We start from the raw sequence: 22,857 nt of genomic DNA on the forward strand, positions 1-22,857 counted from the left end.
TTTAAAGGCACATAGAAAAGGCCAGCTGACTATAGTCTTTATTGTTTTTTATGTTTCTTATTCCTTGTATTTATCTTTTTTAATTTCTCTTTATTTATGCTTACAAAAACTGAGGTGTAGAACAGAGGTGCTGGGGGGAGCAGGGTGAAAGGATTCACCAGAGACAGAGTGGGGAGCAGAACAGGCAGATCTTTTAAAATACACTGCTGAGGGGAGCTGTGGGTGAAACAGGAGGGGTCTGCTGCACCATGTGGGTTAATTGCCTGGCCCGGGATCAAACCCATGCTGCAGTGGCTGCAGATAGCTTCATAGTGCTGAGACTTAATCCCTTGCGCCACCAGGGAGGCCCCTGTTTTTACTTTTCATTGTTACACATTCTTCAAGCAAGAAGATTGGCATAGAGAGATAATGGCCTCCTGTCTCTCCATGTACTTCTGTTTCTAGTGCTTTACCTGGACTCTTGTCTTTCTCAACAGCAACAATGGTGTGGTTGGTGAATATGGCAGAAGGAGACCCAGAAGCCCAAAGGAAGGTACCCAAAACCTCCAATTACAATGCACAAAGTAGGTGACTTTTATTTGGTTATTTCTTGGTTTTTCTGGGTCATTGTCATTTTATAGGCTAACAGTTATGAAGTGTATTTTAGCCTCTTTTTTTGGTCATGGACTCCTTTGAGAATCTTCTGAAAGTTGTGGTAGCACAAAGCAAACATTTAATGAGTTTAGATGTTGCAAAACCAACAATACTGTCAGTGATCTTGAGTTAAGAATTCCTGCCATTAAATATCATTAATATCAGTATGGAAAGGTTCAATTAATTGAACCTTTGTGATTTTAAAAAGAAAAAAATTAACTTGTTCTTCAGACACGTAAAGATGTGAACTTTTTGTCTGACGTGGCCAGAGTAACATAAAGATAAAATATTCCAGGATATGACTTTCTGGAAGAGGATAATATGTTGACCTAGTATGGGAGCTTGAAAGGCCCATTTTGTATACTCTGAAAGATATTAAGGAGAATGTTAGGTAGGGGGTTATTATTAGGAATAACAGCATTAAAAAAATAAAAAGGTCTAACTTTATGAAGAAGCTGAAATAAAGATTGGTAAGAAGGGAAAATGAACCTTAGCTATTAGTTGTTGTTTTATAGGAAAGAGAGAGTTTAGGCTTTATAGAGCCAAGAAAATTGCTAATTCAGCTGTTGGGTACTATAAGGAAGACACTTTCAAATGAGAATTCATAGATGGGCATCAGGGATAGCAGGTCTATTCCACAGTGAGCAAAGGCCTCAAAATGAGATTGCATTAGGCCAGCAACAGAGCAAGGAGAGAAGTAGAAAATGTATTAGAAACAATTCCTGCACATCTAGTTTTGTTTTTTTTTAAGATTTATTTATTTATGCATACAAGAACTGGGGTATAAGCCAGAGGTGTGGGGGGGTGAGAGGATTCACCAGAGACAGAGTGGGGAGCAGAACAGGCAGATCTACTGAAATACACTGAGGGGAGCAGCAGGCGAGACAGGAGAAGTCTGCTGTGCCATGTGGGTAGCTGCCTGGCTGGCCAGGGATTGAACTCAAGCTGCAATGGCTGGCTTGATAGTGCTGGCTTGATAGTGCTGTGTCTTTAACCCCTGTGCCAACAGGGAGGCCCCCACATCAAGTATTCAGGTTAACTTTTGTTAAGCTAAAGAAAATTAAAAGACTGGTTGTGTTGAGTATATTTGTATATGAATATGGATATATATTTGGTACAAGATTTTATTCTTTTGACAAATGCTGATTGGGCACGTAAGTGGGGATGTAGCACTGAACAAGATCCCTCCTCCACCCTCTCTATGGAGTTCCTAATATATTTGAGGAGACAGATTTTCAACAGATAATTCATACAGCATGAGAAGCATTACAAAGGAGAAATGTAAGTTGCTATGAAAGTTTATAGTAGAGGAATTTCACTTATTCTGGCAAGTCAAGGAATGTTTTCCTGAGGAAATGATTATAGGAGATAGATGGCTTAAGACAGGAAGAAATTTCCAGAAGATGAAATAACATGGGCAAGGACCTTGAAGGGTCTCATTGGGAATGCTGTTGGTATTCTGGGTGGGGCAGTTTTTTTAATCACGTGGTTCTTACCCTCACATTACAGGATATTTGGTGTTCTGGCCCACTCACCCACTAAATGCAGAGTGACTTCAGGGCTTGTGATAACCAAAAATTCCTCCATTCTAGTTGTTACCAAGCACCTCTCAGAAGAAAGATGCTACCCTCAGTTGAAAGACTGTTTAGAGGAACTAGAAGTTAGATTAGAATGAAAGGCCTTAGCCCCCTACCAGGGATATGTGTACAAGGGAAAAAAGAATAGAACTGAGATGCTGCTTGAGTGTTTGAACTCCCTGTGAGAAAATTTGAAGTTGAATTAGATATAGGTAATATATAAAAAATTAATAAAAGGGGGGAAAGGGAGCAGTTTTCTAGAAGAAAAAAAAAAGTTGTGCAAAAGGAATAACTATATATCCTTGCTGTAGTGAAGTAGTTTAGTTGTAAATACTATTTGCATAGTGATAATATAAAAGCTGAACTTAAAATTGTGCCATAGAGAATCCATGGGGGGAGTTAAACTTCTATGTGTGAACTAATGCTTCATTTTCCCTGCAGAAAGACTTAGTTTCTAAAAACGTCAAGATACTGCATGCTATTTGTAGTTAACTCTGGAGCTAAATAGGAGAAATGGTTGAAAGAAAGTGAAAGAGGATGGGGCAGATCAGAGACTACTGTTTTTATTTATAAATCTTCATGCTTAGAATTTTGCTTAAATGATTTTATAAATTCCAAACCAGGGAAGATTCAGTTTTGTGGTGATTTTGTGGTAAGAAGAATATGTTACAAATGTAAAATTATTAGAGCCCCTCACAGAAAAAATTCATGTGAGAAGCCTAACGTGTGCAAGCTTTATCTACAGTAAATCTGCCTCTGCAATGAACATGTATCACTTCCATTAAAAAAAGGAGAAAAAGTGTATTAGCAACTTCACTAATGTATTTTCACTGTATGGAAGGTTCTCAGGACTATCGGGTTACGCTCATACTTTTTAGGCAGCTTGGCAGTCGTGACAAGATAATTAACCACTAAAAAGATAGTCATTTCTCCCTTTCCCACTCCTCCCTCCAGGGTCTGCCTTCATAACTTAGACACTAGCGCGGTAGTGAGATGCCAGGTTAGGAAGTTTGCTTGTGCACAAAGCAGTTGGATCAGAAATCAACTCCGTTGCTTTAAGCAAAGAAGAAATTGTTCTCTTAGATGACCAGAAGTCCTGGGCCCTGGGCGTTTGGAGTGTTGGTTAGTTTTGGTTTAGCAGTTGCCCAGGTTCGTCCTGTCTTCCACTGCCAGCGTTAGATACAGACTTGGTGTTCAGCCCATTGCTCCTCACTTCACAAGATGACAACCACAGCTCCAGACATCACAACCAGATAAAACAACATCCAGGGGAAGTCAGGGAAGTCCTTTCATCACTCTTAAGCTCACTACACTTGGCCAGTTCTAGCCCCACCGCTTTGAAACTTTCATTGGGAAGAGGAATGGTGGGGTTACCATGCTTGGCTTGGGTTGATCAAAATTTACCCAAGAGGTGGAAATGCAAACAGTTCAGGACTCTGCTCTCAGCTATTAAAGGGGTAAAAGGGCTGTTGGGTAAGCAGCAAACAGGTACTGCTTGCTATAGCCCAAGACTTGTGGCTTAAAAGCCAGCTGACTTAGTTACAAAGATAGTTGGTTTGTTACTGTTTCCGTGTAATTTTCTTAAAGGTATTAAGAAATTTTCTAAATATTAGAGCCACTTTCTCTTGAAGGCACAGAAAATGCACCACAAGACCCTACAATGGAGAGTGACGATGGTGGCTTCAGTGAAGAGTGGGAAGCCCAGAGGGATAACCGCCTTGGGCCTCATCGCTCTACGGCTGAGTCGAGGACTGCCGTACAGGAACTTTCCAGCAGCATCCTAGCCAGTGAGGACCCAGAGGAAAGTATGTGCATTTCTCTACATTGAAGCCTCATGGGTTCTTTTAGTCGTTGCTTTTTTTTTTTTTTTTTTTTTTTTTGTGGGACCCTCGCCGGTGGCTGGGGATCGAACCAGCGCTTCAGAGGCAGCCTCTGAAGGTTGCGGGCAGCCTCGCAACCCAGCGCTCAACGACTGTGCCACCAGGGGAGGCCCTAGTCGTTGCTTTATTAAACTCCCAAAGTAAAATGAACCAGGGGAGTTACAGTCTAATCCTAAATACAGCTTATAATGGGAAAAAAACAGTGGATGGGGCTTTTCATATAGTTAAATTTTTCTTATAGTTAAATTTACTAATGAACCCCTCATGTTTTTTTAAATTAGCCCTGCTATATAGAGCCTTAATCTTTGGCATTTGTTTTGTAAAGTAAAAGATATTTTTGAAATGATTATTCTATGACTGCAATATATTTGTGTACAAAAATTTCATTTGTATATTTGCTGTATAATTTATATATTTTTTTTAAGATTTATTTATGCATATAAGAGCTAGGGTATAGACCAGAGATGTGGGGGGTGAGAAGATTCACCAGAGACAGAGTGGGGAACAGGACAGGCAGAGTGACCAAAGTACACTGCTGAGGGGAGCAGCGGGCCAGTCAGGAGAGGTCTGCTGCACATGTGGGTTGCTCCTTGGCTGGCTGGGGATCGAACTCATGCTGCAGAGGCTGTGGACAGCTTCATAGGTTGCGTCTTAACCCCTTGCGCCACCAGGGAGGCCCCTGTACAATTTATATTTAAAATGTAAATATAAAATATAAAATTTTTTTTTATTTTTAAAATATTGAGAGAATCTAGGTTATCATTTACTGACTTCTCATTTTGTGCAAGATGAAGTGAGACAGTGACATTTTTGAATTGTGAAATCATAGCCAGAAGTGACTAATGTTTTTATACTTGTAATCTTTCTTTTTTAGGGGGAGTAAAACTTGGGTTAGGAGACTTCATTTTCTACAGTGTTCTGGTGGGTAAAGCCTCTGCGACGGCCAGCGGAGACTGGAATACGACCATAGCCTGTTTTGTAGCCATATTAATTGTAAGTATATGTTAATAAAAATGTGTCAGAATTCCTCATCCCAAAACTGATTCCACCGGCCCTTTACTATCATCCTGCTATAACCCCAGCGGGACCGAGTGTCCCAGTCACCTGGGGAGCTTTGTGAAAATTCACATAATTGGACCTCACCTGAATAGTTTTCTCTCCACCTGACCACACACTTAAAACTGTGTGTCCCTACTCTGAGATGCTCTTACCTAATTTGTTTTCATTTTGTTTTTGTTTTTGCTTTCTTTTAAGTTCCTCGGGAAATTCTGGTAAGGACCTCTGATTAGGAGGTTCAAGCCAGGCAGCATAGATATGTAGAAAAATAACCGCGCTCGATCAGTCTTGTAGAGAGAAGCAGATCCCATTAACCTCTGAGGGTTCGGTGGCAGGTCTGTAAACGTCACGCATGGTGTTGCTTCGGCACACACAGGCCAACAGTTGACACCACAGTCTGCGCTCCTGCTCAGTCTTGCTTAGAGTGCCACATGAACCTTGAAAATTCAAAAGATTGATTTAAGTAACTCAAAAGAGATTTCTTACTGCTTTTTTCTAGTAAAGATGTGATATCTTTGCTATACAGTACGAATGAAGTTAGATGAGAGACTCAGTGAGAGCTTTCACTTAGGCATTCATTTTGTGTTCGCATTTGTGGTAATGCTCCCTAACCAGTGAGAATGTTCGTGTCTTTATTTAGCTTTTGAGGTTAATCTTCTGGATGTGTTCTTTTCTTTTAAGAAGAAAAATATTTATTCAGGATAAACCAGAAAAGATGCTTGACCTCCAGACTTCTAGTCAGTGTCTGGGGTGACAAGGACTAATTACTTGGCTACTTTATGAGAAAACAGTACTCTTCATAAACCTTTCCTGGTTTATGGTCTGAGTTGCTCTTTGCCTCCACAAAGCATAAAGAATGTTCTTCACTTCTGGGATTTCAGCCAACCAAACAGATCATAATAGCCAACTTAATATTTTAGATAGCAATTTTGACATTACTTAATTTTTTTCAGGAAGTTTTACTTATTTCTAGATTCTATTCCTTACCTAGAATTAGGAGATGAAGTGTCTACAATATGCGCATAATCAATTCTTAGGTTACAAAGTAAAATATTGATTGCTTTTTAATCAAGAAACTACCTTTGCTTAATACTCTTCTTCCAGATTTAATAAAAAAAAAATTGTTCTAAAATTTAACTTCAAAAGGGATAGCATTCAATGAGCTACATAAAAACCAAGACTTGTGATTGAGTTGTTTTGCATGAAATATTTTTGTAATTCTGTATAAGTTTGTGTCTTTTTCCCTCTTTCCCACAGGGTTTGTGCCTTACATTATTACTCCTCGCCATTTTCAAGAAAGCATTGCCAGCTCTTCCAATCTCTATCACCTTTGGGCTTATTTTCTACTTTGCCACAGATTATCTTGTGCAGCCCTTTATGGACCAACTAGCATTCCATCAATTTTATATCTAGCATATTTGCAATTAGGATCCCATGGATTTTTCTCCTTTGACTATAATAAAATCTGGGGAGGACAAAGGCGGTTTTCCTGTGTCCACATCTAACAAAGTCAAGATTCCCGGCTGGACTTTTTGTAACTTCCTTCCAAGTCTTCCTGACCACCTGCACTATTGGACACTGGAAGGAGGAAGGTGTCTACAGAAAACGGTTTTGAATATACGTCACAATGGTGGACTGAGTCCCTTGGTGCAAAAATTACTAGTTTGAGGGACAAGGACGAGGCCAAGCGATAGGCCAAGAAGTCACTGTGCAGCCACTGGCAGTTTGAGCCTCGGTCACAGGAGGATTTTACCAATTGCGGACTCTCAGGACTGCCATACCAAGAGGTTAGATGGAGTGTTTTAAATCAAACAGGACTCTTCACCGTAAACTACATGTTGAAAATCAACCTAATAAATCTGTATTGAATTCTGAACCTTTTCCAGAGGTACTGTGAGGAGAGCAGGCACTGGAGGCAAAAGGGAAAGATGAAAAGGGGCTCAAATTTTCACTTTCAGACTTTTTTGCTGCAGACTTTTTTTTTTTTTTTTTTTTTAACCTTGAGTCAAGTCAGATGAGTAGGCTGATTTTGACAACTTTTGTTCTCAAGCACTGAAATGCATTACCATACAGTTGCCATTTCTCCCCAAGGCCAGTCTGAACTGAAGTCTTTTTTATCTTAAAAGTCTTAACCTCAAGTTCCAGAATCAGTAATTTCTGGAAATAATGGCACTGTTACTCAATGATTCCTTATCACTCTTTAGGTAAATTCTGGTTTTCCACCAAATTTTTAGACATAGCTACAGGTTCATTGACCCCCAGGTGCCGCCTCTGTTCCCTTTCTCCTACTCTACTCCCACTGTCAGCAGTTTTTCATTTCTTTTCTACAGCAAATAAGACTGCTCTGTTGTGGTAACAGATGATTCAGTTATTGTAGGATTTTACTCTTTGTGGTACAAAGAATGTGTTATGAATCAGTCAGCCTCGCTGTCATAGTTTCTTCAATAGCAAATACAATATGTGCCCAAAGACAGAAATTAAAGAAGAGCACAGTGACTGCTGAAGCACTTTCTGTCCTTGTTTTTCTTATTCTGTTATAACCCATTGTCTCGACATTGGGTCAAAATTTGAGCCAATAGCCGTCAGCTGGTAGATTGTAAAGTTTATGTTCTGTCAAGTATATAGCAAGAGTTTGGAGAAAGCCATTATTTCACCTGGTAGGCTATGGGAGAGTCGAGTCAGGAGGAGAAGCAGCTGCCAAGAGAGGAAAAGAAGGGCCCGTCCACGGGACAAAATGAGCTAATGTCCCATGGCAGAGATTAAGTTGGGGAGATGCAGGTTACTACTCAAGAATCTCACAGTGGGCGTTGCCCTTACCTATACCTTTGTCTCGGTGCACCTGCGTGTGAACTGGGCATTGACGCTCGGCCCTGTGTCGTTCCCTTGGGCAGTGCACAAAAGCAGCACCTTCAGCCTGTGAGCACGGGCACCGCTAAGGAAGCCTTGTAGGCGCCACCCTCTTACCACAGAGAGCCGACAGCCCCGGGGAGCAGACTAAGCCCGTATGGAAATTGGTTTCTTCCTGAGGCTGAAGAAAAGTCAGCCTTTCCTCTCTTTCATATTGCTTCTCTCAGTCTGTCATGTGATCTTGTTTGGGGTTCACCCAGGAGTTTAGAGTATTTGTTTTCTGTTGGGGAATTTCTTAGAAGAAATAACTTTAGCTGTAGTCTGCTGGTACTAACCTGAGCATGAGTAAAAACTGGTTCATACTAGTACTTGGCAGCTGAAACCTTCAGGAAAACTTAAGAACTATGCAAAGAAAGAGTGGGTCTTAGAGTTGTAGCTTCTCCAATCCCCACTCTTTTTTTTATTTAGCCCCTCTACTCCTCCCCACCAAGATCCTCTCTTTTTTGACCTCTCATAGATGTGAAGTGGATTTTCTAAAAAGATACAATTCAACAGCTACAGCAAAGCCATCTAAACACCATTTTGTGATTTGAAGCAGTCTTGGAGCCCTGACCTAGAGCCAATCATTTGTGCAAGTGTCTGTCACGTCCTCATCTCAGAGGAGGATGCGTGGTGTGAAAGGGTGTCTCAGTGCATCTTGCGTGTGACTGGCCTATCTCAGCATAGGGGAACACATCTCCTGTCTCTGAATCACCGATCTCAGACATAGAACTTTTCCTTCAAACATTCTTTTTAGAATCAATTCAGTAGTCTCTGAAATATCAAAAAGCTAGTCTTCCACCATGAAATAGATTGTCACCAAAGATGTTCACATTTCCATAGAGTGTGTGCTGCCCTCACACAGGAGCGAGGGGGTGGGCTGTGGAGCCTGGCCAAACCAAAGCCAATCTGTTTAACGTGGCAAAGGGAGTTGGGCTGCCTTTCCTGTTTCTGATTCCCACTAGGTGATGACCATGTGTGGCCCTTGTTCCCAGCTCCCACTGTAAATGATTAAATATCTTGATCAGGATAAGATAGCCTTCTAAGCAACTTGGAACAAAACAATTGTAAGTAAGCATTTTATTGATTTCACTACAGAAACAACTAAAAAGATGGTGTTTTTACTTTCGCACTCCTGGGCCTTCATATTTTAAAGTGTCCCTCTGGTTTCAAAAATCCTTACATAACAGCTGCCCAATAAGTTTTTTTATATATATATTTATATATATAAATTTTAAAGATTTATTTATGCATGCAAGAGCTGGGGTACAGGCCAGAGGTGTGGGGGGTGAGAGGATCCACCAGAGGCAGAGTGGAGAACAGAACAGACAGATTTACTGAAATACACTGGTGAGGGGAGCAGCGGGTGAGTCAGGAGAGGTCTGCTGTGCCATGTGGGTTGCTCTCTGGCCAGCCGGGGGATCAAACTCATGCTGCAGTGGCTTCATAGGTTGTGTCCTAACCCCTTGTGCCACCAGGGAGGCCCCCCCCAATAAGTAATATATTTAGTATTTGTCTTCAAACAACTTTGTATATGTAGCCTTGATGGTAATTTCACAGAGAGCTATCTTCCAGGGTCAGAGGTCACAGGGAAACCTTGAGTGTCCAGCCCCCCATGTGCCCAACCTTTTTTTTAATTAAAGATTTATTTGTATTTATGCGAACAAGAACTGGAGTATAGGCCAGAGGAGCAGGGGTTGAGAGGATTCACCAGAGATAGAGTGGGGAGAGGAACAGGTGGATCTATTGAAATACACTCTGATGGGAGCAGCAGGTGAGACAGGAGAGGGCTGCCCGCTCCCCCACCCCATATGGGTTAGCTCCCTGGTTGGGGGTCGAACTCATGCTGCAGTGGATGGTGAAAGCTTGATAGTGCTGAGACTTTAACCTCTGTGCCACCAGGGAGGCCCCCCAGTGCCCAACTTTGCAAATTCAGCCTTTCATGATCTAAACCTGGATGACCGTGAGCTTAGAAACCACTATGATGAGATTTAATGTCTTCCACGTTCCTGGCATGGTGCTCAAGTCTAATGCTGCAAAGGTGAATAAGATTGCAGCTAGAATTTCTTGTTTCTGGAATCTACCATCTGACGTCTGTAATATGTAGGGTACTTGTCAAACGCCCTTTTCAGGATTACCACTATTGAGGGCTTATAAAATTGTTATTATAAAGGTGACCTGATTCCTCTAGAAACCGACCCTTTGATTAAAGTACTCCGTTCTCTCTACATTTGCTTTTGGATTTTCTACAAAGAGCAGTCTGACCTGTCCTTCTCCTCACCTCCGAGGGTATCCTGAGCACCAAGGTAGGACAGTGACTTAGAAATTGAACATTTGGTTTTGCCCTGAGATGAAACAATATATCATGACTGTGAGCCCAGAAGTGATTTTTGTGATCTCCTCTCTAAATTTCCCAAACACAGGAGATAAAAAACAATGGTGTCAAGTCTTCAGAACCCTTACTGAAACTGCCAAGCTAAGTGTAACCAAGACTGTCAGATCCGCTTCCCAAATACCTGGATGATAGCATCTGAACAGTCTTTTCCTCTGGTAGGAAAAATACCTAATATTTGTGTATTAAAAGCAGCCTGGTGCTGAAATGAACCCCTTTCTGCAAAGTGTTAATGCTGTTTTCTGGGCCTCTGGCAGCTGCACCATTGCCCTGAGGAGGTAGTTGGGTCCATCCTGGACCCTGGAGTAAGGAATGTGCTGTTAACCTAATGTGTGTGCCAGGAAGGATTTCCCAGGATGCAATTTTCCTTTGAAAATAATTGTTGCAACAGGGCAGCTTCGAAGACTGTGTAGAGTAGGATTGTCTTGTTTACTGTTGATTGGAGGTGCTGGGGCTGATTTCAGCGGATCATTTATTCTCACGTATCCATTGTCTGGCTTTTGCTTCTGCAGACACATCTTTGTACATGATTCAGACAGACTGTGAATACATCTTTTTTAAATATCTTTCAAATTCTCGGTAAGATATAATTTTGATAGATGACTGCAGATCTTCCTGTATTTGTCCAATTAATAAAGACTGCATGAATCCAGCTGGGCTAGTTTTCTTACATGGAAGTCTTATACTGTGTGACTGTGGTTGGCAGTTATCAGGGAACAATTTTGGAAACACAAAAGCATTTTTTCCTTCACGCGTGATAAAGTGGTACTGATTACAGCAGGCCACACCCCTGAAAGGTGCTATATTTCATCTATGAGAAGTTTCAAAACAACCATTGTTAATAGTTAGTTTCTGAAAAGTCTTTCTAGAGAATATTTAACTCAAAGACCCAAAACAACTTAGAGGATTTTGTAGTTGCAATACAGCATGGATATTTCATAGAGGATCAACTTAAAATTACATAGGTCATGTGACGAAAAAGCAGCTTTACTTTAACCTGGTAGAGCATAGATTTTCTCTATCCGTCCTAAAGCTGCAGAACCTTTTCTTTCTGAACAGTGAATAACACACAAGGTTGGGACTGAGTGATCAGAAACATGTTTGGCAGAAAGACCAGAGTTGACCATTGTTCAGAAGGAGCCTGTAAGAGCTGACTGTGTGCCTGACCACGTCTGCGCCAGGCCTCTGAAAGCAGGGACTGTGTTCATGCCTTCCTGTGGGAATCAGATGCATTGTTTGTCTTTATGAAGCGTGTCAACAGTGCCACCAGAGTCTGCTCCAGTAGCATCAGCCAGGATGCTCGGGGCCCAGACAATGATGCTGCTGTGGAGGATGAGTATGATCCTTTAGGAGGGTTGAGAAGAGTAATGAGGGTGAATTTCCTGTATCAGCAGGTAACTGCCATGGTTTTCTGTAACCCAAGTATTCTCTCTGGTACTCATGTGCGCTGAGACTGCCCACCAGTGGCTTAGGATCTGTTTAAATGTGGGATGCCGGCACACTTGAGTATAAGTAAGCACCACGGTCACTTGCTCCATCATTTGAATGGGAACACAGAATAAAGGAAGGTTCACAAAAGACAGGGTTTAAAATCTGAGTTTGCCCCACACAAAGTTTTTAAGTCATGTTTGGAAAAAAGGAAGATTCTGAATTGGCAAAAAAGATAACATTAAAAACCAAGAAGGACAGAGATGGGAATACCCAAGGATAATTAGTTCTTGAATTAAGGTAGTGAATTACCTAGAGAAAAACTCAATTTGCAAATCAAATCTGCTTCCATATTTAATCAGAATATATCTCTATTAAATATAGAAACCACGGGGGGCGATGAGCTAACCTACCTCAGGGGCCTTTCATCAGTCTCCTACGCTTAATGAAGGTTGACTTAGGGCTTCCCCAGTGGCGCAGCAGTTGAGCACTGGGTTATGAGGCTGCCTGCAGCCTCTGCGGCGCCGGCTCGCCGGAGGAGGGTCCCATGTGGTGCGCAGACCTCTCCTGCCCCCCGCTGCTCCCCTCAGCAGTGTACTTCGGTCCTTCTGCCTCTGCCTGCTCTGCTCCCCGCTCTGGCTCTGATGAATTCTCTCACCCTCCCGCGCTTCTGACTGTACCCAGTGCATGTATAAACAAACAAACAAATAAATAATACATGCCTCTTTAAAAATAAAATAAAATAAAGGTTGACTTAACCTGCAGTGACTTCTAGGCCAGTTTTTCTGTGCCCTCTGAAGGGGAGAGACAACGAAGGGCCTCAGAAATCAGATTTGTTGGAATCCTCTTGAGAGAGGATTCACTTGCTACCTCCAATTTTCTAGGTTTTAATTATGTAGTAATCCAAGGTCAATGCCTGGTACAAAAAAAAAAAAAAGGATTTTTGTTACTCTTACCATAGCATGCCTCAAGGTGGACTGATTGTGTTAAATTCTCTTGGGTAGCAGACCTGGTCAAAAACCACTAAATTGAAAAATAAATGTACAAGGATGCTTTAAACTTGAGAACGCTGGGAACTAGACATTTGAATACCTGAAGTCAAGTGAATTCTTCGGAAACTGATGCATCCCATCTGGACGTAGCTGTGTCAGCGATGGACACATGATCTCATCCTGCAGAGGAAGCTGAGGAGAGATTTTTTTAAAAAAAGATTTATTTATGCATACAAGAGCTGGGGTACAGGCCAGAGGTGCGGGGGGTCGGGGGTGAGAGGATCCACCAGAGACAGAGTGGGGAACAGAACAGGCAGACTGACTGAAACACACTGCTGAGGGGAGCAGCGGGTGAGACAGGAGAGGTCTGCTGCGCCTTGTAGGTTGCTCCCTGGCCGGGGATTGAACTTGTGCTACAGAGGCTGCGGATTGCTTCAGAGTGCGGTGCTTAACCCCTTGCGCCACCAGGGAGGCCCTGAAGAGGGATTTTTGGGACTTTATCCTGCACCCAGATTGTCAAGGGTTTTGTCCACCAAGAAGTATAACTTACCAGGTAATTTTTTTTCTATTTACTAATCATATTTATAGCCCATAGTATTAAACTTAATAGTTTCGTGAGATGACTGGGTTTAAATGTGTGTGAGCCAGATAGAGGTGACTTTGTGATTTCAGATTTTCTGAAACACTGAAAATGACTTCTGTACCATCTTTTGGCCTGAGTCTCCTGACCCACCACTTTCCTTCTGTCTCGGGTCTTCTCTGGAGTAACTGAGCCAGAAAGTTGTCCATTTATTTGAGGACTTGGGGACTGTACTATCTCAGAGGAAGGGGAAAGGCTTTTCTATCTCAAGTAAGGGGCACAGTTCCTTCCTTCTAGGGCAGGACTTGAAGAGGGAGAGCTGGGACGTCACAGTTTGTTAACAGGGCTGATGGGGCTCTCAAGCCACTTCAGCGGGCAGAGTGAATTTGTGGGTGTTTGTTACCGTGGGACCCCCGCAGTGCAGCCCGCCTGCCCTGCGGTTAATGTGCTGTGAATGGCCTAGCCCACTGGACAGCTGGCTCTGCCCCAGATGGAGGACGCTGCCCTCCGGCCGCCACCCTTTTTGTCAGATGGACCCAGGGGCTGGATGCCCGCTCCGTAGAGACATAGGGACCTGGGTCCTTTCTGACCAATCATACATTGGGGGACTTATTCTTCTAATCGACTAGGGTCAGAATTCCCCTTTTCCCTCTTGTGCTCTAAATAAAGTGAGGAGATGAGTCATAGACATGGTACAAGTGATTATGTAACTTCTGTCATTAGAGAGATGAGTCACCCAGGCACTCCAAGCATTTAATAATTGTTGCATTCATTGATTTTTTTTTTTCCATGTCAAATGCACTGGTAAACATTTTTGTGAGGTGATCTGACCCAGAGAACTCACCAGACCTTCCTCCCTGGGGCCCTGGGTGCTTGGAAGTCTCTGCCTGTCTCTCCCTGGCAGCGCTCCAGTCTTCTGACAGGCGAGGCCCCTTTCACTGGGGCTGGAGGCAAGCCTGGCCCCATCTCCCAACCAGGAACTTGGCCAACCCAGCTGTTTCCCGAAGACAGACAGACACACACACTCACATGCACGCACACACGCACACACACATGCTGCCCCATCTCCAGTGCATGTTTCTCACACTCCAAGCCCTTTCTCTCTGGGTCGTGTTGCCCATTTGTCATTTCTGGGGCTCCCCACCCCTCCCTGACACACTCCTTTGTCAATGTCAGAGCAAGCCCAGTCTTTGTCTGCAGACTGGCGCGCTGGACACGGAAGCTGGCAGAGGAAAATGTCTTTTTTGCCTTGATGCCTTTGAGCTGAATGAGGGTGCCGAAGTGGGCCCATTCACACAGACCCTGGGGGGGTGCCTCCTGGCCTGCCGCCCAGCCACCCAAACCCCCAGAGGGCGTCCTGCCCCCCAGGTGTGGGACCAGCTGGCCTGAGTGCTGAGAGGAAGCTGGGTGTGTGCATCACTACCCTTCCCCTGGGGCTCCTGGGAGTTGCTCAATGAATGCTGAATAAATACAGGGATGGGTGGACTGGAGGGCCACAGGAGGGGATTTCCGTGCAGGATGATGTCATTAACAGGACATATGTGTGGAAACATGTTTTAAGTAAGAGCAAATATTAACCACTTTTGCCCTTGCTTCCAGGGCCATGCTGAAGAGTGCAGACCAGAAGTTGTTTGGCCTTAACTGCTTCAGAGACCCAGTATTTATAAACAGTGGTCAGGGTTGAATCCAAACAGGATTCCTCCCCAGGGCATGTCTGTGATGTTTGGAGAAACGTATGGGCTTGTGGAGGGTCCGTGCCGCCACGCCCACTGGAGGAGGAATGGAAGACTGTGCTTTGACTACTTGTGTTTAAGCTTCTAGAAGAGCCCCAAAGGAACCTATTTGCCCCCCAACACCAGTGTTCCTTGAGTATTTATCGTGACTAGGCCCCAGATTGTGCTAATAAGCGGGTCAGAATCACCCGTGGCCTGGGGTCATCCCCACCCCACCCTGAGAGTAGGGACCTGTGATCCTCATTTTACAGGAGAGAAAATGAAAGCTTCGAGAAGCCAAATAACAGTCCTTGACTGCACAGAGCAAGTGGGAGAGGCTGCTGCAGCCTGGCGAGCTCTGACCCCAGAGTCTGCTTTTTACCTCCAGGACAGTGGACCTCTCTGGGCCTCTTTTCTTCCCTGTACGATGTAGAAAACGACATCCTTTCTCAAATTTTCTCACTATAGCTGCTCACACAACTGAGGAGCTGCAGTGACCCTCGCCACACTGTCCAAAGTGGCACCACGGGCAGAAATGGGTCTGGAATTGTAAAAGGAAAAAAGGTTTCGACTTTATTTGATGGTTAGAGTGTGTCTGAGCTGTACAGGTCTACAATCCTTTATTTGCAATTACGAAATTCAAAAGCTCTGAAAGCTGAAAGTTTTCTCCTAAGTTTGTGAGACCTGGCCGAATGGCAACGAGACAGCTTGGAGTCCCTGTATCCTGTTTAGGTGAGTATTTATACGTTTAGCTGCAGAGCTTTGCATGTGTGTGGTTTTCTTGCTGCTTTTGTTTACTGCAGTAAAAGAGGGCTTCCAGACCCTGTTGGAGGCCATTTGTAATAGTTTCGTAATTTATGAAGACTTAAAAATTCCCGATTCTGAAACACAGTTAACCGCAAGGCTTTCTGATAAGGGATTGGTATCTAGAGATATGTAATAGGATTATAATTCTATAAAAGCTGTAAAAATAAGGAACTTAGACCAAGTTTTAAGTTTGTACGTCTTTGAGTGGCATTGTACTCTAAAACAGGGGTCCAGAATAACAGGTCCAAAAATTACTGAAGTTAGAGGAACACCCCCAAAAGAGAGAAGGTAGTAAAGATTCCCCCTTGATTACGCTGAGCTTTGGGAATTCCATTCCTGAGCTGTGAGGTGCTGGCTCTGCTCTCTGCAGAATGAATGTGTCTGGGTCCCTGGCACCAGGCATAGTCACCCCTCAGTTACTGTACTGAGAATCACCCAAACACAGAGAGGAGGCGAGAGATGCCTGGGAGTGTTGAAAAGAGACCAAGAAGAAAGGATCTAAAAGCATTGGCTAGGGCCTCCCCGGTGGCGCAGCGGTTGAGCGTTGGGTTGTGAATCTGCCCCGCGACCTCTGCGGCGCCGGTTCGATCCCCGGCTTCTCCCCTGCCACCGGAGGAGGGTCCCACATGGCGCGCAGACCTCTCCTGCCGCCCGCTGCTCCCCTCAGCAGTGTACTTCGGTCCTTCTGCCTGCTCTGCTCTCTGCTCTGGCTCTGGTGAATTCTCTCACCCTCCCGCGCTTCTGACTGTACCCAGTGCATGTATAAACAAAACAAACAAACAAATAAATAAAAACATGCCTCTATTAAAAAAAAAAAAAAACAGTTAAAAAAAAAAAAAAAAAAAAATAAAAGCATTGGCTGCCAACCTCTGGGGTCTCAATTAAGGAGCCCTCCCAAGCAGCCTGCCCGTAGCAGCCACCCCGGACAGTTGTGCAAGGTGTGTGGGATCCACCGTGGATGTCTTGGCCCCTCCCTCCTCAACCTGAAGCACCGAGGCCACCACTCCTGAGACGAGCGTGCCAGGGCACCCCCTGAGCGCAGAGGGGCCCTCCAGGCCCTGCTCTGCAGGCTGGTCCTCTTTGGTGGGGCTGGCCCCCAGGCCCCTTCCACGCAGGCAGAGGGCTGAGGATAGACAGTGCCCACTGCTCCGTGTGCCCAGAGGCTAATACCGAGACACCAGCCTTGGAGAAAAGTTTTATTGCAAATTGATTAGCCTGTCGGCAGGAAGCCTTCTCTTTGAACAACAATAGTGATAAATTTGTCTCAATTTCTCCCTCTAAACTGAACTTTGCAAGGGCGGGGAGCTAACTTTTCAGGTTTTTTTCCCTTTCTTTTGTGCTCTTGAGCCTGAGAGTGATTGAACCACTTAACTCACTACCATACCCGTTCCCTTAGGGTCTCTAAGGGGGCAGACTGTACCCCCCGAGTCTTGCAGGTCCTGATGCCCTTTCCTAGGATCTGGACTGAGGACGGGGCAATTAGGGGTGGGGTGTGACACATCAGATCTGATGTCACTGAAGGACACCCAGGAATTTTTGTTCTTTCTGGCTGGGTGTCTCTCCCATCTGCCGGACATTGAGTCTAAAAGTCCCCTGGTGGCAAGGTGGCTCAAGAGATAGTGACCTGTCAGTCATGTGGCTCTGTGTTCGCACCTAGGGTCTCGCTGAGGGTTTTAGGGCCCAGCGAGAGGGAGCACAGACCAGTGTGGGGTCACAAGGGTTGCCTGGCACTGGTGTCGTGACTCCCCTTCCCGCCTTCCCCAACTTGGAATGAGCAGGCAGGAAACTATGTAGTGCTGGAGGGAGGGGAGAAGGCAGACAAATAAATGGAGAAAACCTCAAATGTGAAGTCTTTCTCCTCTTGGATTCCTTGTATGTTGTAGCAAAAGTTCTGTGGCTTTTACAAATGGAAATATTTTTTTTTTTTTTAAATAGAGGCATGTTTTATTTATTTATTTGTTTGTTTGTTTTGTTTATACAAGCACTGGGTACAGTCAGAAGCGCAGGAGGGTGAGAGAATCCACCAGAGCCAGAGCGGGGAGCAGAGCAGGCAGAAGGACCGAAGTACACTGCTGAGGGGAGCAGCGGGCGGCAGGAGAGGTCTGCGCGCCATGTGGGACCCTCCTCCAGTGTCCGGGGAGCAGCCGGGGATCGAACCGGCGCTGCAGAGGCTGCGGGCACCTTCACAACCCAGCGCTCAACTGCTGCGCCACCAGGGAGGCCCGATAATGCATTTTTTTTTTTAGAGGCATGTTTATTTATTTATTTATTTGCTTGTTTGTTTTGTTTATACATGCACTGGGTACAGTCAGAAGCCCGGAGGGTGAGAGAATTCACCAGAGCCAGAGCAGGGAACAGAACAGGCAGACTGAAGAAGTACACTGCTGAGGGGAGCAGCGGGCGGCAGGAGAGGTCTGCGCGCCATGTGGGACCCTCCTCCGGTGGCCGGGGAGCAGCCGGGGATCGAACCAGCGCCGCAGAGGCCGCGGGCAGCTTCGCAACCCAGGGCTCTACCGCTGCACCACCGGGGAGGCCCTGGAAATATTTGACTATCCGGATTTTGAGATTTGCTTTATTTCAAATGAGCACACGCGAGGAAGCACTGCCCTGCCAGAACGCACGACCCGGGGGCTGGGAGGACTGGTGTGTTGGGGCCCAGGCTTACGGTGCCAGTCTCTTCCCCACTACGGGGGCCATGACACTCCCTCAGCAGCTGGAAATCAGCCATGAAGTGTTGACACCACAGGCAGAGATAAGTGCTGCAAAGCAGCATTTTTCCTCCCCTGGAGAGCTGGTCGCCACCCCGGAACAGGACTCTCTCCAGCTGCCTGCACTGAGCAGGCGCCGATGCCCAAGCGATGAATGAACGAATGAGCCACCAACCACCGAAGAGCAGCAGCAACCTCCGAGCTCTGTTCAACAGTTTAACAAACACTGTGGGCTAGGTGCAGCAGGGAGACAGCGGGCATTTGTATTCTGGGGGTACCCGGGCATCTGAAATTGCCACTTGGGGGTATCTGTCAATTCTCTTGGGTCCTGGCACTCGGTGTAGGCATGTTGGGGCTGGAGTCTACAAGGACCTCTCAGATTTTTCGGCGGTGGCGTGGCTCCTGCCCTACAGCAATGGGGGCAGTGGCCAGTGTCCACCAAGACTGTCCTAACTAGAACTGCTCCTGGGTCACGATCTTGCTGGGGGTTCCTGCTCACTCTGCACCTCATTCCCCAGCCTTCCAGTCAGTTCAGTTCATGAGCTCCCAGGACCGTGCTCCAGGCAGTTTCTCTATTTTAGTTAACTCAGCCCTTTCCTGTGGTTTGCACCCCAAGACCCTGTGAGTCAGCTCAGGTTAGATGAGTAAGAGATGCAAGGGGGAAATGTGTGTGAAAGTCAGGAGAGGGCAGGCCAGAGGGGGAGCCTTCAGAATGGGGTGCAGCCCTGAGGTGTGGCCCCTGGCGGCTTCCCACACCTGCTGTCCCGAGGGGCACCTTCAGGGTGGTCACATACCTCTGATACGTGATGAAAAGGACATGTCTCCGCCCTTGCAGAGGTCACAGCTGAGAGGCAGAAAGGTGCATGTACCTCTGTGGTAGCTCCGAGGGTCGGCTTCTGCAGGAGGTGCAGCCCCTGGTCGCCAAAGTCTCTCGGGGTATTGCCCTCTCTGCTCCAGCATCTACCCCCGCCCAGCCTCACAAACAGATCTGGCCGCTTCTTTCTCGGTTGTATCCCTGGATCTGCGATCTGCAAAGATCATCAAGACACAGGGACTCTGGATACAGGAGAAGGGTCATGGAGCAGAGGAACTAATTTTTACTGAGCACCTAGTAAGGGTTTGGAGAAGTCAGTTACTCTCTTACTCCACCACCCTCTGCGTGAGGCTTGCGTGAGCAAGTTAAGGCTTAAGGAGGTGACGTGACTTGCCCAGGGTCCCCCCAAGGAGAGGCAGAGCAGCTTCCCATCCCAGGTGTGAGGGGCTCCCTCTGTCTCCGGGAGCTGCCCCGACCCGGCCAGTGAGTGGCCAAGGCAAGGGCAGAGGGGGTGTTCAGCGGAGGGAAGGCCTGACACCTTTCCGGAACCTTCTTTCTACACCACCACTTTGTGTGCACAGATTACGTTCCGGGCACCGCCCCCCACGTGCCTCCGCGTGCACAGGTGCAGGTGAGGCTTGAAGAGAAGTTCTTCACCGAGTCGTAAGTATCTGAGCCGCGCTGGCGGGCCCAAGGCTGCCCCTCAACGCTGCGGGTTCTGCCTCCCCAAGCTCTGGGTTTTCTTTGCAGTGGGTGGGGAGCAAGGGGGCTGGGTGTGTGGGAAGAAGGGGTCACAGAAGAAAAACAGGGACAGATAAGGAAGGGGCCTGCTGCCCGCCCCCCAGGGGAGAGGCAGCTTCCTCTCTCTTTCCAGGGGAACTTTGCCCAAGCTCAGAAAGCCAGGAAGGCTGGTGGGGGCCGGGAGTGGGGCGTTCTGAATGGAAGAAACTGTTTTCCTTTTCTAGAGAGGCTCTGGATAATTCCACTCCCCTCTCCCTGCCAAACTTTATCTTTGCCTAAGAATTCACACAGCTCCCAGGGGGCCCCTGCTACACAGCTGCTGCTTCTCCTCCCTTCATTGATAGGTGAGAAATGGGCCAGATTTAAAATGCTTTTTTAAAATAAACATTTCGTCTGAGCATCAGTGACAACCCAGGGAGATGAGCTGCAGGAGTTGGGGGTCTAAAGAGGGGTGAGGGCCCCATCCTTGACTTTTCTCTGCCTGAATGGAGGCCAGGGAGAAATGGAAAAAGGCCAGGGGGGGGCAAGGGGCTGAGCGGAAGAGGATGGGGGAGGGGACCAGCCAGGCCTGTGAACTCCCCACCTCCCACTTGCTCTAGGGCCAGTGCTGTTTCCCCAGGGGCAGGTGATTTCCACTTCCAAAAAAGGGTTGGTAGGCGAGGAGTGCCTTTGTTGAGAACATGCAGCACAAGTAGGAGAGGAGATTGAATTTATTACATTTAATGAGCCCTTACCTGATGCCAACTCATTTCCTGGGCACAGGCAATGGGAATGCATTACCCGCAGCCAAGGACATTCAGATTTCCAAAGCCTGATGCATCTTAGAGTTACGGCAGGCAGGGAGCTGGAAGAGGGAGCAGGGCTCATCAGCTGTCTGGGCTGCTGTAGGGAAAACTTCCAGCAGAGGTAACATTTGACCAGGATGTTGAGGGATGAGTAGGAGTTTGCGAGGAAGGCTATTTCCAGAGTGCGCTCTAGGCAGAGGGGAAGCTGGCTGGATTGTGGGAAACAGCAGCACGTGTTGGAGAAACTCAGCTGTGGCTGAACCACAGAATTAGAGCCCAGGCGGAGGCAGCCGGCCACAGGTGTGCTGTGTGTCAGGGGGAGGCAGGGATGGCTGGGAGGCTTGTGCACCGAGCTGGGAGGCTTGTGCGCCGAGGAAATGCAACTGGGAGGTGACCCCTGGTGCCTGTCTCAAGGAGGAAAGCGCAGATGTCTGCAGGGCGAAGGACAAGCCACGCCTCAGCACAGAGCCCAGGGACTAGCAGGCCCCAGCGGTCACCGCAGGGTCTCCCCGTGGGGCGCCGGCCTCCCACTGGGTTTAGAGCTGGATGTCGGCTGGGCGGGGTGGGGGAGCAGGGCGGGGAGAGAAAGTCCAACCTCCGCACACGTGCCACGCTGCCGGGCTTGGGGTGGGGCAGCGAGGACTGAGCAGCCCGCGGCCCGGAGAGACAGGTAGGAAGGCGGAGGGACGCGCACCCCAAGGCGCCGGCGGTTCACCCCGGGGCGGCAGGAATTGGCCAGTCCTTGTTTGCTCAAGGAGCTGGGTGGGTGGAAGTGGGCAGCCGGGGAGGAGACCCCCGACTCCGCCAAGGGGGCGCAGTGCCGTGTCACTGGAGCCGAGGCCGCCCGCGGGCTGGAGCCGACGCCGCCCGTCTCCCGCCACCTTCCCGCGTGGGCGCCGCTCCTGCGCGCCCCCCAAGGTGCCGCGGGCTGTGGGCCTGGCCCCCCGCCCTGCCGCGGCCAGCACCTGCCCGGCCGGCCGCCCGGGGCACGGTCCGCCTCGGCGGGGCGGGGCGCGCTCTCCGGGCGAGGTGGTGGCGCGAGGAGCCTCCCCGGCACGGCGCGCGGGCCCCACCCCAGGGCGGGGAGGACGCGGGATTCCGGCGTGGGGGCCGCGGCCCCTCGTTGTCCTCCGCGTCCAATGGGACGGCGCAGGGGGTCCCTAGGCGCGAGGCGGGGGTGAGCCCGCGCGGGGAGGCCGGAGAGAGACGCCCCCCGCGCGTGTCCCGGGCGCACCCGGCCGGCCCTGGGGCAGCGGGGAGGTGGGACCCTGGGGACCCCGAGACCCAAGACCCGGGGTTGGCCCTGGAGTCAGAGGGTTTTATTTTTGTGGTTTTGCAACCAAATGAGTTGAAATGAGTTTTCTGGCCGTCGGGACTTCGGAGTTGCAGGTCAGGGATCTTGGTGCAGAGCGCGCGGGGCCGGCTGGTGCTGGCCGCGAGGGAAAAGCTCTTCGGTCTCTCCCTTCGCTAAAATCACCCGGGCCTACCCAGGGCATGGAGGGCACAGAGGCAGCTCGCCCCGCTCCTAAAGACTTCTTTAGAGGAGCATCACCTGCCGCTCCTCTGGTGAGCCCCGAAACTGGGCGCCCGCGGGGTCGCCGCTTACCCCTCCCGGACGCTGCGGTGGAGGAGCCTGGGGCCGAGGTGGGGGGAGGGGGCAGCACCCCCCTGAGCCCCAGCTGTCAAAGCCCCGGGAATCTGAGTTGACTGAAAATAATGACTGCAGGAATCGCTGTGCCAAGGCAACGGAGCCTGTGCGTCTCTCCGGTTTGCTGAATTTGGCTTGTGGAGTCTCTGCTTTGTCCTTGCAAACTGGAGTCATTAAAAAATTAGAACATTGGTAGAATTACACATTTTAAGATTTAA

The 22,857-nt window shown here is 47.6% G+C and overlaps 1 protein-coding gene across 4 annotated transcripts in view; it reads left to right on the forward strand.

Annotated features, from left to right (window-relative positions):
- The window catches only part of PSEN1 (presenilin 1), a 55,443-nt gene extending 43,115 nt beyond the window's left edge, over positions 1-12,328 (forward strand). For all 4 annotated transcript variants that reach the window (XM_037503658.2, XM_037503661.2, XM_037503659.2 and 1 more), the window contains exons 9-12: positions 477-563; positions 3,842-4,015; positions 4,965-5,083; positions 6,404-12,328. In XM_037503658.2, the coding sequence (XP_037359555.1) occupies positions 477-563; positions 3,842-4,015; positions 4,965-5,083; positions 6,404-6,559 (536 nt within the window). In that variant the 3' untranslated portion in view covers positions 6,560-12,328. The remainder of the gene's footprint in view (positions 1-476; positions 564-3,841; positions 4,016-4,964; positions 5,084-6,403) is intronic.
- The last annotated feature ends 10,529 nt before the right edge of the window (positions 12,329-22,857 follow it).

This window comes from Talpa occidentalis, unplaced genomic scaffold (genome assembly GCF_014898055.3).
Source record: "Talpa occidentalis isolate TD23 unplaced genomic scaffold, MPIMG_talOcc4v2.1 talOcc4.11, whole genome shotgun sequence".
Taxonomy (NCBI): Eukaryota; Metazoa; Chordata; class Mammalia; order Eulipotyphla; family Talpidae; genus Talpa; species Talpa occidentalis.